Raw genomic sequence first — 14,289 nt, forward strand, 5'->3', positions numbered from 1 at the left:
CACACATCCGATCATCAAGAAGTCTGTTCATCATGTGTCACATCCCAGTCTTCTGCTGGATTTCAGCCGCTGTTCTGGAGAGGATGATGGGTGAAGCAGAGAGTGCAGAGATCCCCAAGACTCTCACACAGATGTTCACACACTTCCTGATCTTTCAGACCAAACTGAAGACACAGAAGTATGAAGGGAAATATGAAATCAATTCTGATCAGGCTAGAAAGACTATTCTGTCTCTAGGAAAACTGGCCTTTGAACAGCTGGAAAAAGGGAACCTGATCTTCTATGAGGAGGACCTGAAAGAGAGCGGCATTGATGTCAGAGAAGTGTCCGTGTACTCAGGAGTTTGTACCCAGATCTTCAGAGAGGAGTTTGGACTGCAGCTGGGGAAGGTGTTCAGCTTTGTTCATCTGAGTATTCAGGAGTTTCTTGCTGCTTTATTCAAGCTGCTGTCCTTTTCTGAACAAAACACAGGACTGATGAATGAGTTCAGGTCACCAATGAGCAGTTTACTGAAGAGAGAAGTGGACAAGGCCTTACAGAGTGAGAGCGGACGCTGGGATCTTTTCCTCCGGTTCCTTCTAGGTCTCTCACTAGAGTCTAATCAGACTCTCTTACAAGGCCTCCTGAGAAAGACATTAAGCAGCTCTCATATCAATCAGGAAACAGCTGCATACATCAAACAGAAGATCAGGGAGAATCCCTCTCCAGAGAAATCCATCAATCTGTTCCACTGTCTGAATGAACTGAATGATCTTTCACTAGAGCAGGAAGTACAAACATACCTGAGCGGAACAGATGTCTTTCCTCTCTCTAGAGTCAAACTGTCTTCAGCTCAGTGGTCGGCTCTGGTGTTTGTGCTGTTGAACTCAGAAGAAGATCTGGATGAGTTTAATCTGAGTAAATATGATCGATCAGAAGAATGTCTTCTGAGGCTGCTGCCAGTGATCAAAGCATCTAGAAAGATTGAGTGAGTATTTTACAGTGTCTTTGTTTTATTGACTTTTTTTTATACAGTAGGCTTGTGTTTCTCTACACTGTTTCTGTATATTTTGAGGTCTTTCTTATTTGACACACTCAGCTAACATCACAGATGGCTCTACTAATGATCTGATGAGTTGAATCAAGTGTGTTTGATAAGAGAGATTCATCCAAACTGTGCAAAGTTGAGGTTCCTTCAGGAACAGGGTTGTTACTCTGATTTTACAAATATTGGATTGAGATCATCATCAATCACTTAAAAGTTGCATTCAGGTTTGTTTCAATCAAATTATTCATAAGTATAATAATCCTTTTTTAATTAAATTAAATCATTAGACAAAATGTTTTTTAGTAAAACTGAGGAAAAAGTAAAAGACAAACAAACAAACAAACACGAACAAAAAAAAAAAAACTTAATCATGTGACAGTCATTTATGGTGCTGCCATTTTACTTTTTTTTTTTTCTCCAGAAAAATTTATTTAAAAAATATAAATATATTAACATGGATAAGGCTAGCTTGTATAATTTCATGACATTTTGTTTGTACATCAGATATACATGTGCAGAAATCTTCAATAACATTAACCATGTTTAATTTGAAAACATTCAGTACTTTCTTGAATTAGCAAAAGTATTGTCTGGGCAATAAGACTGAGCCTCAAATCATCTGATAAATGTTGCAAAAAATAAATAAATAAAACAAACTATACAACACTAACAGTTTACACAACTTCCCAGGAGTAAGGACTCATTTTGGCTAGGGATGCACCGGTTGACCGGCCATAAATCGGAACCGGCCGGTTTTTGCTTAAAATACGCGATCGGCGATCGACCGGTTTTTGGTGTTTTTTCAGCCAATTTTTCCGGAAGTGCGTCCGCTTGCACAGACTACCTTGTAATCATTCGCTATCATTGTCGTTTGTGTGGAAGTATTTCGAAATCTGTGCGCAGAACACGGGCAGCCGTTCAGCACTGGAAGTGCACATAGACAGTAAAAGAAATGGACACAGCGACCCCATTGGAACTCAATTGAGACAAGTGAAGCCCATTTTTAGCGATTTTTAGCACTTCCGTTTCTGACGCGCAGACTCAAACTAAGCTTGATGACGTCAGCAACCTGTCTGACAGATGTAAATCTTCTAGTAGCTGTGCGTGCAAACTGCCATCATTAATCTTGCAGAGACGGCGAGCTTGAGCCTGATCAGAATAAACTCACATATGTCTGTGTGTGTGTGATTTTGGAAATCAAATCGTATTGTATAGTAATAACATAATATAATATAATAACATAATATAATATAATAATATTATAATAATTATATATAATATCATATTACGCTATATATAATTACAATATGACATCTTACATTAAAACATTATAGGCCTGACAAAAGAAGTGGCTACAATCGACTTTTATTATTATTATTATCGACTCTGAAATTATAGCCTATTTTTGGATTGTAATCGTTTGCCTTTCTGCAGTACTTAGTCATTTTAGTTAGTTTAGTTAGCTTATTTTGAGACACACACACACACATAATATATATATATATATATATATATATATATATATATATATAAATAAATATATATATATATAAATATATATATATATATATATATATATAAATAACAGATAACAAAGAACATGTACAATCATCCAAAATGATTAAAAGTGATTCAAATAGCACATGCACACATACATGAATAAACGCACACATTAAAAAAATGTTCGTTTCCTTCTATCTACATCAAACCGAATAGTAACCCATCCAAAACAGACATATATAATCCCAGGAACCATACTGTCAGTATACAATATCCCCTCGAGTCATTTTCGTATTGATTCAATATAGGCTGTTCATTTATAGTCTCTTAAAATTGCTTATTGTTCTACATGATTTCATCTCTTCACGTAAAACATTTGGCCATAGGCTAATATTCAAATAATTGTGAGCTAGGTGTTAAATCATGCAGTTTTGGCTAATAAATCATGGTCAAAAACACTTGAACAAAAAACTTTCTTTATTTCACGTTATGTAGGCTATGACATTCTGTAGATGGCTTCCGACCAGGATGAAAGGGATCACATTCATCTTCAAGCGTAGATCTGTAAATAAATAAAGGAACGTTAACCGCGATTGACATTGAGATTTTTCTTACACTGCCTGTATAATTTCCTGATAATTTCTCCATTCCCCGTCAATATACCGGCCGTTACCCATACTTCATTATTTAATGAAGTAGATAAATTATTAAAGTTTGTGGATAAAAGCTAATTCATATGTATTCACTTGCCACATACCGAATTATTTCCAATTCCCCAAAACCGTTGTTGAAATATTTTGTCCCGTTGCTTTTATGGACTCTATATCTATGGGCTTCTCTCTTGACGTCTCCCCGATTGCCTGCGAGCTTCTCCTCCTGTCTGTACGGTAATTTCTCTACTGTGCGACAGAGAGTCGAGTGGTTATGACACAATCGTTAGCCTATTTTTACAAAAACTGTTTTTGCGGGGCCATAATGTAACATAGAAGGTAATGGAGCCCTTTATACATTGTCGTGTATCTTTAGAAATAAATCATGGACAAATGGAGTCTTTAAACGCCTCAGATGTAAAGTTATTCGCTGTCAAAGTGACGCCAAAATGAATGGGAGTCAATGGGATGCTAACGCAAGTGAAGTTCTGCTACAAGATGGCGGCACGCGGCCGACTTCAACTTCCGGTCGACTTCCTTCCCGCCTGGAAGTGCAGAGCTACATGTCTGAGGCACAAATAGCAGGAAGTGCAAAAGAAGCACAAAATAAGAGCCCCTTTCCTGTGTTCACTGAAGGTGCGGCGAGCTTACTGTACCTGCACAAGCGTAGACAGTGAAGGGATGTTCAGCTCAACTTCTCGCGTGTTGGATGAGAAACGAAACAGACTAAACTGTGACAAAACTGAAATGCTTTTTTTTTTTTTTTGTATAAAGTATAACTTGCATACACATTTGAAAAGCCAGAAGTAAACGTCAGTTCTGTATAGAATGATTATTTTTATTTTACCTTAAAATTACATAGACTTAATTTGATTTAAAAATCACCTGCTGTAGCACACTGTTTCATTCATCCAATTAAAATATTTTAGGGTAATGAATCACATCTATATTTTTTAACTTGAGACAATAGTTATTTATTTTTCATTGGCTCAAGTAAAAAAATAAATAAATGTGAATCATTACGCTATTTTTTTTAATTGGATGAATGAAACACTTTGCATCTTTGTTTTATTTGCACCAAAATTATTTGATTTTAACATTTTTGAATAATTTATTTATATAGCATACTTTTATTTAGTCTCACTGGTTAAGACCTTTTTTTAAAACCAAATTTAAAAACTAAAACAAATACTGAATGCTGATTAAGAAACATCTTCTTGAATGTGTGTTGATTGTGTTGTTTGGATTGAAGAACTATACAGTTGTTGCCTTTAATTTCACATGGTTACAGTTAATCTTTTCATTTAAGGCCAGTTCTATGTTGTTTCAACCCAATTCAAAAACAAAAGCTAAATCCTGATGTCTGTACCATCTATGTTTGTATTGAATGTAGGCTACTTACTGTGCAGTCACTGACGTGAATTTCAGATGGTTACGGTTATTGTTTTCAATAGCCAAAAGCCAGTTTGGCCTATTAAATACCAAATAAACATCTTGTTTATGCATACTTTCCTTCTTTCTCGTTTGTTGCTTAAAGAAAAAAAAAATGGAAATCGGTATCGAAATCGGCCATGAAAATCATGATCGGTGCATCCCTAATTTTGGCATCAAGTGAGACTCCAGTTGGGCATTAATTGTAATCTTGACTAACTTGTAACCGTTATTAACAAGTGTTTGTACAGCACAAGTTGATCTTTGGTTGACCAATCAGCAGAAAGATGTGTTTCATGTCCGCCTAAATGTGGAGATCAAATATTAACCATTTTCTATCCTAAAAAAAAATGGAAAAATCAAGCCAAATTCTTTATGTGTGTGTGTATATAATGAAAAAGGTGCTGCTTTCTCATTTTCTATCCATCTATTTCTATTCTTTTTTTTCCGTTTTTTTTTATATATAGAATTCTATTTTTTCTGTTTTCAGTATTAAATCAGGAAAACAAATGATCACAATGTACTCAGTCTGTACAGCTCCGCTATAAGCAGACTGAATACAAATAAAATACAAAAGTAGTTTGGGAATATTTGTGTTCTGTTTGTTGAGTCAAATCTGAAGTAATTTCAGTTTGAGTCTGAAGTCTATTAAAATGGGACTTGACTCTGAGTCACTCTATGTGTCTGGTTTAATAATTGATATCTATAATATGTATTACATCTGTGTTTTTCAGCAGTTATATTGGACACATGAGTCAAGCTCTAATAACTAATTTTTAATCTTCTGTATATTCTCTGCAGTCTCTCCTGGTGTTATATTACACAGAAAGGCTGTGCTGCTCTGAGTTCAGCTCTGAGATCAAACCCCTCACACCTGACAGAACTGAATCTGAACTATAATACACCAGGAGACTCAGGAGTGAAGCTGCTCTCTGCTCTACTGCAGGATCCACACTGTAAACTGAAGAAACTACGGTGAGTCTCGTCACATCTCAGTAACTGTAATGTTTGGAGTAAAAAGTAAAAACTCAGATGTGTTTTCTATAGAAGTGGTTTTGTTTGCTGCCTTCTCACCCTCAGTTAAGACCCTTTAAACTCTCAAGCATCCTTCTGGACAAATTTGGGCAACCCCAAAAACACTATAACAGAATTAACACAGAACACAATAACACTCACAATCTTAAACACCAACACACTATCTCTCTGGTAAGACACTCAAAGACTTAAACAACGACAGCAAGACACAAAGGCAAACTACAGCATCATATGCGATGGCACAATCATGGCCCTATTGAGTGTTTGGAGCAGTCCTTATATCTGGGTCAGGTGAAGAGGAGAACCAATCGCAGCCTCCAGCAAATTATCTCCAGGACCCGCCCATCTGAAACACAAACATACACAGAGAGAACACAAGAGGGCAGAATGGAGACAACGAGCAAATGACTTGGTCTTATAACACTCATGCATGTTCAAATTCCCCGCTGCCGTAATGTCACCAGTTTTATTAAAATGCTACACATTTAGCCCCATGTGACGTCTGTTTTTATATTGTATATCAACAGTATACATTTTTATATTGTTTGGATTAACTAGCCGAATAGACAGATATGAATGTTTCTTCATAACCATTCTGAAAATAAGTAAATATTGTTAGCTGATGCTAACTGTCTAGCTAACAAGCTTGCTGGTGCTAGGTTGAGGTAATTTTTAGATATAAAGTCCAAGTAAGGAATAATTGACTCCAGGCCATTGAATTATTAGAAAAATAATGCACACCCGAGGTGGTGATGCGGACACGACGCGAAGCAGAGTGTGCATTATCTTTCTAATAATTCAACGGCCCAGAGTCAATTATTCCGCTTATACTACGGTTACCACACCTTAAGACATCGATCAGATGATTTATTTAAAGGGATTCTTCCGGTTTTTGTACTTAAATCGCTATTGTGAGTCAGGCCCGGCGTCGCCCCCTCACTCGGACTATCCCGCCCCCTCACCCAAGATGAGGGTGAAAATAGATTTTAATTGAAATGAAATATAATGGTTTATTAAAAAAATATACTTGCCAAATGCATAGGCTTTCAAGCATTATGATGCTACAATAGCAACAATTTAGGACAGTCCATTTCACAAAGTCGCATTTTCTACTCTGACACAAATTCCTGCGCAAGCGGTGCAACTACCCAGCAAGCAATTTTTGGTTTAAAAGACGTCTATTACCCGTCTAAACACAGCCCAGACGTCTAGGCTAAAACAAGGCTGAATTTGGGCTGTCAGTGAGAATTCAATAGATGTCTAACCATAATCATCAAATCGACAGATTATCAATGCCTACATAATAGATAACAAAACAATACCTAAAATATTTTTTGTTAACTAAATATAACATGTTCTTCTCATAAATAGCAATTAAAACAAACAAATTAAATATAAAGCTTTTATTAATAAAAGCAAAATTTTTAATAATGAAAACTTAAAACAATATTTAAAACAATATTCAATACAAAATGAAAAACATAAGAAATAATATATTTGTGACAATAACAAAACATAAACAATGTAATTACATAAAAAAAGTAAGATTTTAACTTGTAAAAAAAAAAAATGTAATAAAGGACAACCAATACTCGTAAAACTTATGACATGGATAAATATTAACTCCAATACAGATCACGAGACAAACTATCAAGAGTGAAGTGATTAACTGTTATTTTTATTTCTATACCCCCCCCACACTCTCCCTGGTGCTTGTTTAAAATGCTGCCCGATGGCATTCCTCAAGTCTAATTCAGTTGCCGTTGGGAAGTTGGTCATCACGGCATCTGACAAGAAAGAAAAAAAATAACATCATCATGTTTTACTTTAATTACATCAATTGCGACGGAGTTTCTTTCTATTTTTCTTTGATGATAGGGCTTGGTAATATAGAGCTGACATATATAGTCTCAGTATATACAGATTTGGAAAATATATTTATATCAATACAGACTGATGTCATAAAGAAAAGACATTAAATCGTTAAGCCTAAAGACAGACATAAGCTCTCTGAGCAATTTTTACATGCAAACACACACATACCTGTAATGATCGAGAACAGAGTGGTCTTCTGCAGTGTACCACCCCCTTCATGTTAAAAGTAGACATAAGACAGTTTTGCAAAACCCTAAAAAAAAAAAAAAAAAAAAGGTTAACAATTGGTAACAAATACTGACCTCAATTTTAAGCCTGTCTCCACTGAGCCATATCTGTACTAAACAATACGCACACACACACACACACAAACAGAATTAGTCAACACTGTGCATAACAACAAGAAAACTGGTATAGCTACTTTTATTCCTTTGTGTGTTGAATATGGTGTTTTGTTCTGCATATTTATTGCTGTGATTTGTTCACTGTATAATTATCAATAAAACTTATAGTGCATTTAAATCAAAGAACGTGGATCACATCACTCCAGTTCTGAGGTATTTATACTGACTTCCTGTCTGTAAAAAGCATGTACTTCAACGTAATATACTAGATTTATAAAGCACTGAAAGTTTTAGGGCCTTTCAGCTCTGCTTTCTGTCCCCAGTGACAAAACTACATTTGGAGAATTAGGATTCAGTTTTTATATGCAACAAACTGCCAGAAGCCGAAAGACTTTACTATTTGCATCTAATAATTTCTGCGAAGTATTAATCTCTCACATTTCACTTATTACAGGGTGTTTAGAGGTATGTAAATGCATAAAGTTGACGAGGAATATGACTGGTACAATATTTTATGCCTTCCACAGTCGATATAAAATCATTTATACCACGTATCTTGGTGATTGTCATCGGGATATGAAGAGACTTTAAACCAACATAACACAAAGTGCTTTTGAACCAAATCCCTTGCCTTTGAGATAACCACAGAATGGCGTACTCTACCCTGCTCTCTGCTATAATTTCACGGTCCCTACAAGATATCAAATGTAGAATGGCAACATGTCAAAGAGATAACACAGATACTTACAAAAAACCCCCTAAAAATGTCCTTATTTCTGTTGTCTGTCTGTGGATTGCCAGCGTCGTTGCTCACGCGTCCTTCTCCTCCTGCGGCTTTTGATCACGTGTTGCTCTTCAAAAAAAACTTATGGCGCCGGCGGTATTGTTTATCGCGAGATCTGGCCGAATTCTCTACCAACTTCCAAGTCTCGCGTTGGCAGTGGCCATGTCTCAGTAGGGCAAATTGCCATCTACAGGTTGGGATATGTAATTGCATGTTTATTTAACAAAGTAAAAAAATCTAATCGGGAAATGTAATGTGTGACAGCAAAAAAATATGCAAATTAACACGTGGCTTGTTATGATGTCATGCATCCCACAAGCTGTACATGTAAACAGTTTTAGACTAGCTGGTTCAAAATAGGGCTATAGCCAAGTCATTGAAATTAGACCACAGATTGCCTTGATTTCGCTCATACACAGCCTGTCCAATTCAGGGATAAATCGTGGCTACAGATGTCACGAAATAACACTTATTGTCTAGATTACAGCTGTTTGAAATCATAGTAATATTTTACAAATTTTACAGTATTTTTGATCAAATAAATGTAGCTTAGGTGAACAGAAGAGACTTCTTTCAGAAACATTATTAATTCTTACTGACGTTTTAACGCTAGTGTAAACAATAAAATTATTAATATTATTATTATTTGTAAAATTAGTTATAAAAATACAATTAGTTAGTGCTTAATTTTTCCATAAAAGGCCTCATTTTCATCATGCAAATTTGTAATTTTTTTATTCAACCATATGGCTGCAATGTGGTTATTTTACTAATTTCTGTTTTTAATTAATGCTAAATATTCTTTGCCAGTAATGATCTGGTTTAGCTAATATTTAGAGTTTTGTTGTTTTTTGTACTTGAAAGCCTAACTGTGATTTGCTAATAAGTCATTTCCTGCTACTAATCATTACATCTCAACTGGACAAATTAACACTTGACTAATTTTTCTAGTCAGGTGTGACACCTTTCATCTTTTAATGTAATTACTTTTACAGTCTCACTCTCCTTCCAGCTCTTACATGTCTGTGCTGTTTCCTCTCAAATTAAACAAGGGAAGGCCTCAGAAGCTTTTTTCTTTTTGATGTAGTTCAGCTTTTCTGAAAGAAGAAAAGCCTTTGAGTGAAACATAATCGATGGAGCCACTAACTATAAATGACTCCTTAACGCCATATAATATGCAGGCATCTCCATTTCAAACCTTGTCCCCCGGTTTTTACTCTTGGTTCTGTAGTCTCTGAGGATAATGGAATCAAACACAGACCTTGATGTTTCCTGCACACTTCTGCATTCTCTCAAAGTCACTGTTTCAGGTGCTTTGCTAACCTGCGGACCGAGGGCCGTGATGCATCGCTGAAGTCTGTATCCGGTTGCACGCTTGTTGTTATTGAGTTATGATGCTGCAACAGAAGATTTGTTTCTTGAATGCAAACATTGAGGCAGGTGCTGAAAGATCTGAGTGTGGTGAAGCTGCTGTAATGCGGGACCCTCGTCTGAGTTTGTAGCGCAGGTCTTTCCCAGTAAAAGACAGACGGCGGTGTGTTTGGAGGTGCTCATCATCAGACAGGTGTGGGAAGTTATTATTCAGTTTGTGGCAGGAAGGAAGAGGGTGTTTGGTTCTCCCCCCGGCACAGGGGTCGTGAGATGATTTCTATAAAAAAAGTGGAAAAAATATATAGGCCCTATATATTTTTGTTGCAATTAATTTAACCCTTTCGCACATACGATCACACCGGTGTGATCAGTCCATAGACTGTATAAGTCTAGGCTGGTCCCTGGAGTGTACGATCACACCGGTCAGTGCATGACGTGAAATTCAAATGTGCTCTCGCGCGTTGGCTGGCGCTGAGCCAGAGACAGGCGCGCGCTCAGAGCTGTCATCAAAACTTTTCAGTGTTTTCAACCACATAATGTTTATTTTAGGTTTCAGACATATAAATACTAAAAGAACAAAACATTAGAGTTTGTAAAATACACACTGATGTCAAAGGAAGAGGCAATAATAATCCTTTCCGTTATAATTAGACACGTTTTATTCATATCTCTGAACTGCGTCTGCGGCACAAACTAAGATGGCGGCGCCCATCGCGCATACAGCTCAACTGACGCGATCGTTATAAAGGTGTTTAAACAACAAAACACTTCCACTTGCATATATTTGACAATCGGAATATCAGCTATTTCATGCCATATCTAACAAATTTGTGAATATTTTGAATAAAAAAAGGAAAAATGACATAAAAGCAGATCATCATTCATTCAGCTCTGTTGTTGCTGCGATATGTCACGTGACAAGCAATGACGCGTCACCATGGAAACCATAAAGTGACACATTCTAAATAACGGTCGCCTTGAAAAACTCACACTGGGGGGGTCAGCCAGAATATTTTAAACTTACGTGTGAAAGGGTTAATTCAATACTTGTTAAATGGTGTTTGCTGAAAAGCCTGATACAAATAATAAAATTATATATATATATATATATATATATATATATATATATATATATTAATTCAATTAGTAATTTTGTCCCAGACATTATGAGATTACGTCAGCGTCAATCACAATCAAGTTACGTACGTACATCACGCGCAGCAACACACCGTAGAACAATAATTATTCAGCATGACACAGAAATGCTTTACCGAGTAATTCGTGTTTCTGACACGTTGAGCGTCGGATTAGCATGAGCGTGTGTGTGTGAGCCGCTCAGACCTACTCGACTGGTTCCTGATGCAGAATAATGAACGAGTTCAACACAACATAGCTGCACAGTTACTCTCCGAGAGAGAACAGGTGGATATCGAGCGGCTCGTGCAGAATTGTAACACTGATTTTGCACGTAGAACAATAAAATATAACTTTGTGTGCTCTGAGACTGGGCATAAAATCGATTTGCTGTACATTTCCCACGACGGGAGGGTTGTTGTTATTTAGATGTGTCACTTTATGGTTTCCATGGTGACGCGTCATTGCTTGCCAAAAAATACAGAGATATGAATTTTTGCTCATATCGCCCAGCCCTATACAGAAGCGTATTGGAGTTTTTAATTTTTTTTTAAATAGCATAAAAAAAATGTAAACTGTTTACACTATTTTTATACCCTCATATGTCACCAGATGTCACCAAAAAGTTGGTTTTTGGCTCTGAACTTACTGGAATGATTTGTTTTTACTGAAGTATAAGAAATATTAAATATTACATAAAATAAGCATTTTTTTTACATTAAATATGGTACTTTTAGAGCTAAATAAATAATAATAAAAAAAAAACACCAAAAAAAACATACATTTTTATTTTTTATTTTATTGAAGACAGTGATATGACATTTATTGAAAAAAAACAAAAGGACAAATTAAGGGCTGCTGTGTGAAGGATGCTTGAGGGTTAAAATAAATGTAAGAAATAAAAATAATGAAATTTGCATCTAATTAATGGCAATATTTTGATGGAGTCTTTTATAAAACCAGCACTGTAGTCTTTTTCTTTAATATCACAGCTGCAGTGACTGCTAGAATCTAGAAGTGCTTCTCTCATTACTGCACACCAGTATTAGAGTACAATCAGGATAAAGACACGAGTCCCTCAGAGATTTCAGACAAATCAATATTGAATACAACTTCCACAGGGATATAGAAATATATAGAAAAATATGAGGTGGCAAGAATGGCCTTTTATCTCACACTCGAGGTTAAAGACTCAACAGTATGAGGCTAAAGGACCACAATATCGATACAAATATTTCAACTAAAGTAATATGTTTTGCATAATATCTCAGTTAGTTATTGTCTAAAACAACCCCTTCAGCAAAGTTTGTACCATATTCTGCTTTGATAAAATAACTTACTTTTATTAACTGAGTACATTGCAAAAAGGATTTATAAAACAAAAATACAGGAATATTTCATTATAAAGGAAAAGATTGTGAAAGATTCTTACACTGCTTAAAGATCTCATAGTAACTTAAAATGACTTTACAGCATCTCAATTAAATTATAATTGTTTATGTTTTGTGAGTGATTTAATATTTTTAAATGTTTCATTAAAAATATGGTGATCATCTCTTTTTCCCCAAATATACTCCTTTTCATATTCTTCAGTTACTGAAAATCTGTTGATTTAATTACTTTGAAAAAACTGAAAACATTAACAAGACCTTTGTTTCAAATATAAGCCTTTAATTTTAATAATTCTCATTTGTCTGTAATAATTGTAATTTTAATAATTTTTACATGAGTCCATCTTTAGTTCCATTGTAAACTACCACACACCAGTCACAAAATATTAATTATCAATTAAAATTATTATAATTATATATTAATTCAGTGTGAGAAAAAATTAAGAGTGTCTATTTTCCAAATATACCTGCCCTCTCAACCTCCCCACAATCTTAAACACCAGAGTAATATGTCATAGTTATACTGTAATGTTACTCTTAATATTTTAACATTATTACATGTATAGTACTACAAAAGGTTTGAAGAATGAAAATGATAAACTAGTTCAGTATCAGGAATCATGTGGGTAGAGTGCATTTCAATTAGTTTCTTATCTTGTGCTTGTGCTGGCAAGTTAAAATCTTTATAGCACTGATCCTGGTGATTAGAAAAAGTAGTGCTCATACAAACACACACACAAACACACTCTCACCCTAAAACTAAAACACAGTCTCAGAGATCATTCATGTTCTTCACTCTCTGCAGGCTGAGAGACTGCAGTATTGGAGAGGAAGGCTGTGCTGCTCTGATTTCAGCTCTGAGATCAAACCCCTCACACCTGACAGAACTGGATCTGAGTGGTAATACACCAGGAGACTCAGGAGTGAAGCTGCTCTCTGCTCTACTGAAGGATCCACTCTGTAAACTGAAGAAACTATGGTGAGTGTTATTATATTATTGAACACAAGAAACTGTGTGAAAATACTGCCAAACAAAAACATTTCATGTTAAAGGGATAGTTCACCCAAAAATTTAAATTCTGTCATCACTTTACTTTTCTTCAAGACATTTCAAAACATTATGACTTTATTTGTGGAAAATAAAAGAAGATATTTTGATAAATGTTTTTGTTCACACAATGGAAAGCAATGATGCCCAAACTTTGGTTGCCAACAATATTCAAAATATCATGTTTTGTGTTTCACATAAGAAAGAAGCTCATACAGGTTAGGAACAACATACAGGAAAGAAAATTATGACAATTTATATTTTTGGGAGAATGATTCCTTTAAAAATCAAAATGTAAATGATCAAATACAATGATTATACTGAATGTATCACAGTAATGGTCTTTCTGTTCCTTTTGTGTTATCCCTATTTGGTCATGTTCCGTTCCTCGTTTTGTTAATTGATTACTCCCCACCTGTTTCCTCTCCTCTGATTACTTTCCTGGTGTTCAAAAGCCCTGTTTGTTTAGTTCCTCCTTGTCCGCTATTGTTGAGGTTTACGTTGATTGTTAATGTTATTTACTATTGGATGTGCCCTTTTCTCTCCCGTGGATCATTAAAAGCCTTTTTGTTATCTCCTTCATCGTGCGCCTTGATTAACCCACCAGCACCCGTAACAGAATGTGCCCAAAACAAATGTATGTTTGTATATAGGGCTGCAACAAACGATTATTTCGATACTCGATTAATCTAACGATTA

General features: G+C 35.5%; 1 protein-coding gene across 1 annotated transcript in view; it reads left to right on the forward strand.

Moving 5' to 3' along the window:
• LOC109083393 (NLR family CARD domain-containing protein 3-like) overlaps positions 1-13,845 on the forward strand; it is a 67,229-nt gene extending 53,384 nt beyond the window's left edge. Inside the window, 3 exon segments of the mRNA XM_042754613.1 lie at positions 2-967; positions 5,410-5,583; positions 13,348-13,845. Of these exon segments, the coding sequence (XP_042610547.1) occupies positions 2-967; positions 5,410-5,583; positions 13,348-13,525 (1,318 nt within the window). The 3' untranslated portion in view covers positions 13,526-13,845.
• Positions 13,846-14,289: the final 444 nt, after the last annotated feature.

Source organism: Cyprinus carpio, unplaced genomic scaffold, assembly GCF_018340385.1.
Source record: "Cyprinus carpio isolate SPL01 unplaced genomic scaffold, ASM1834038v1 S000006557, whole genome shotgun sequence".
NCBI classification, from domain to species: Eukaryota; Metazoa; Chordata; class Actinopteri; order Cypriniformes; family Cyprinidae; genus Cyprinus; species Cyprinus carpio.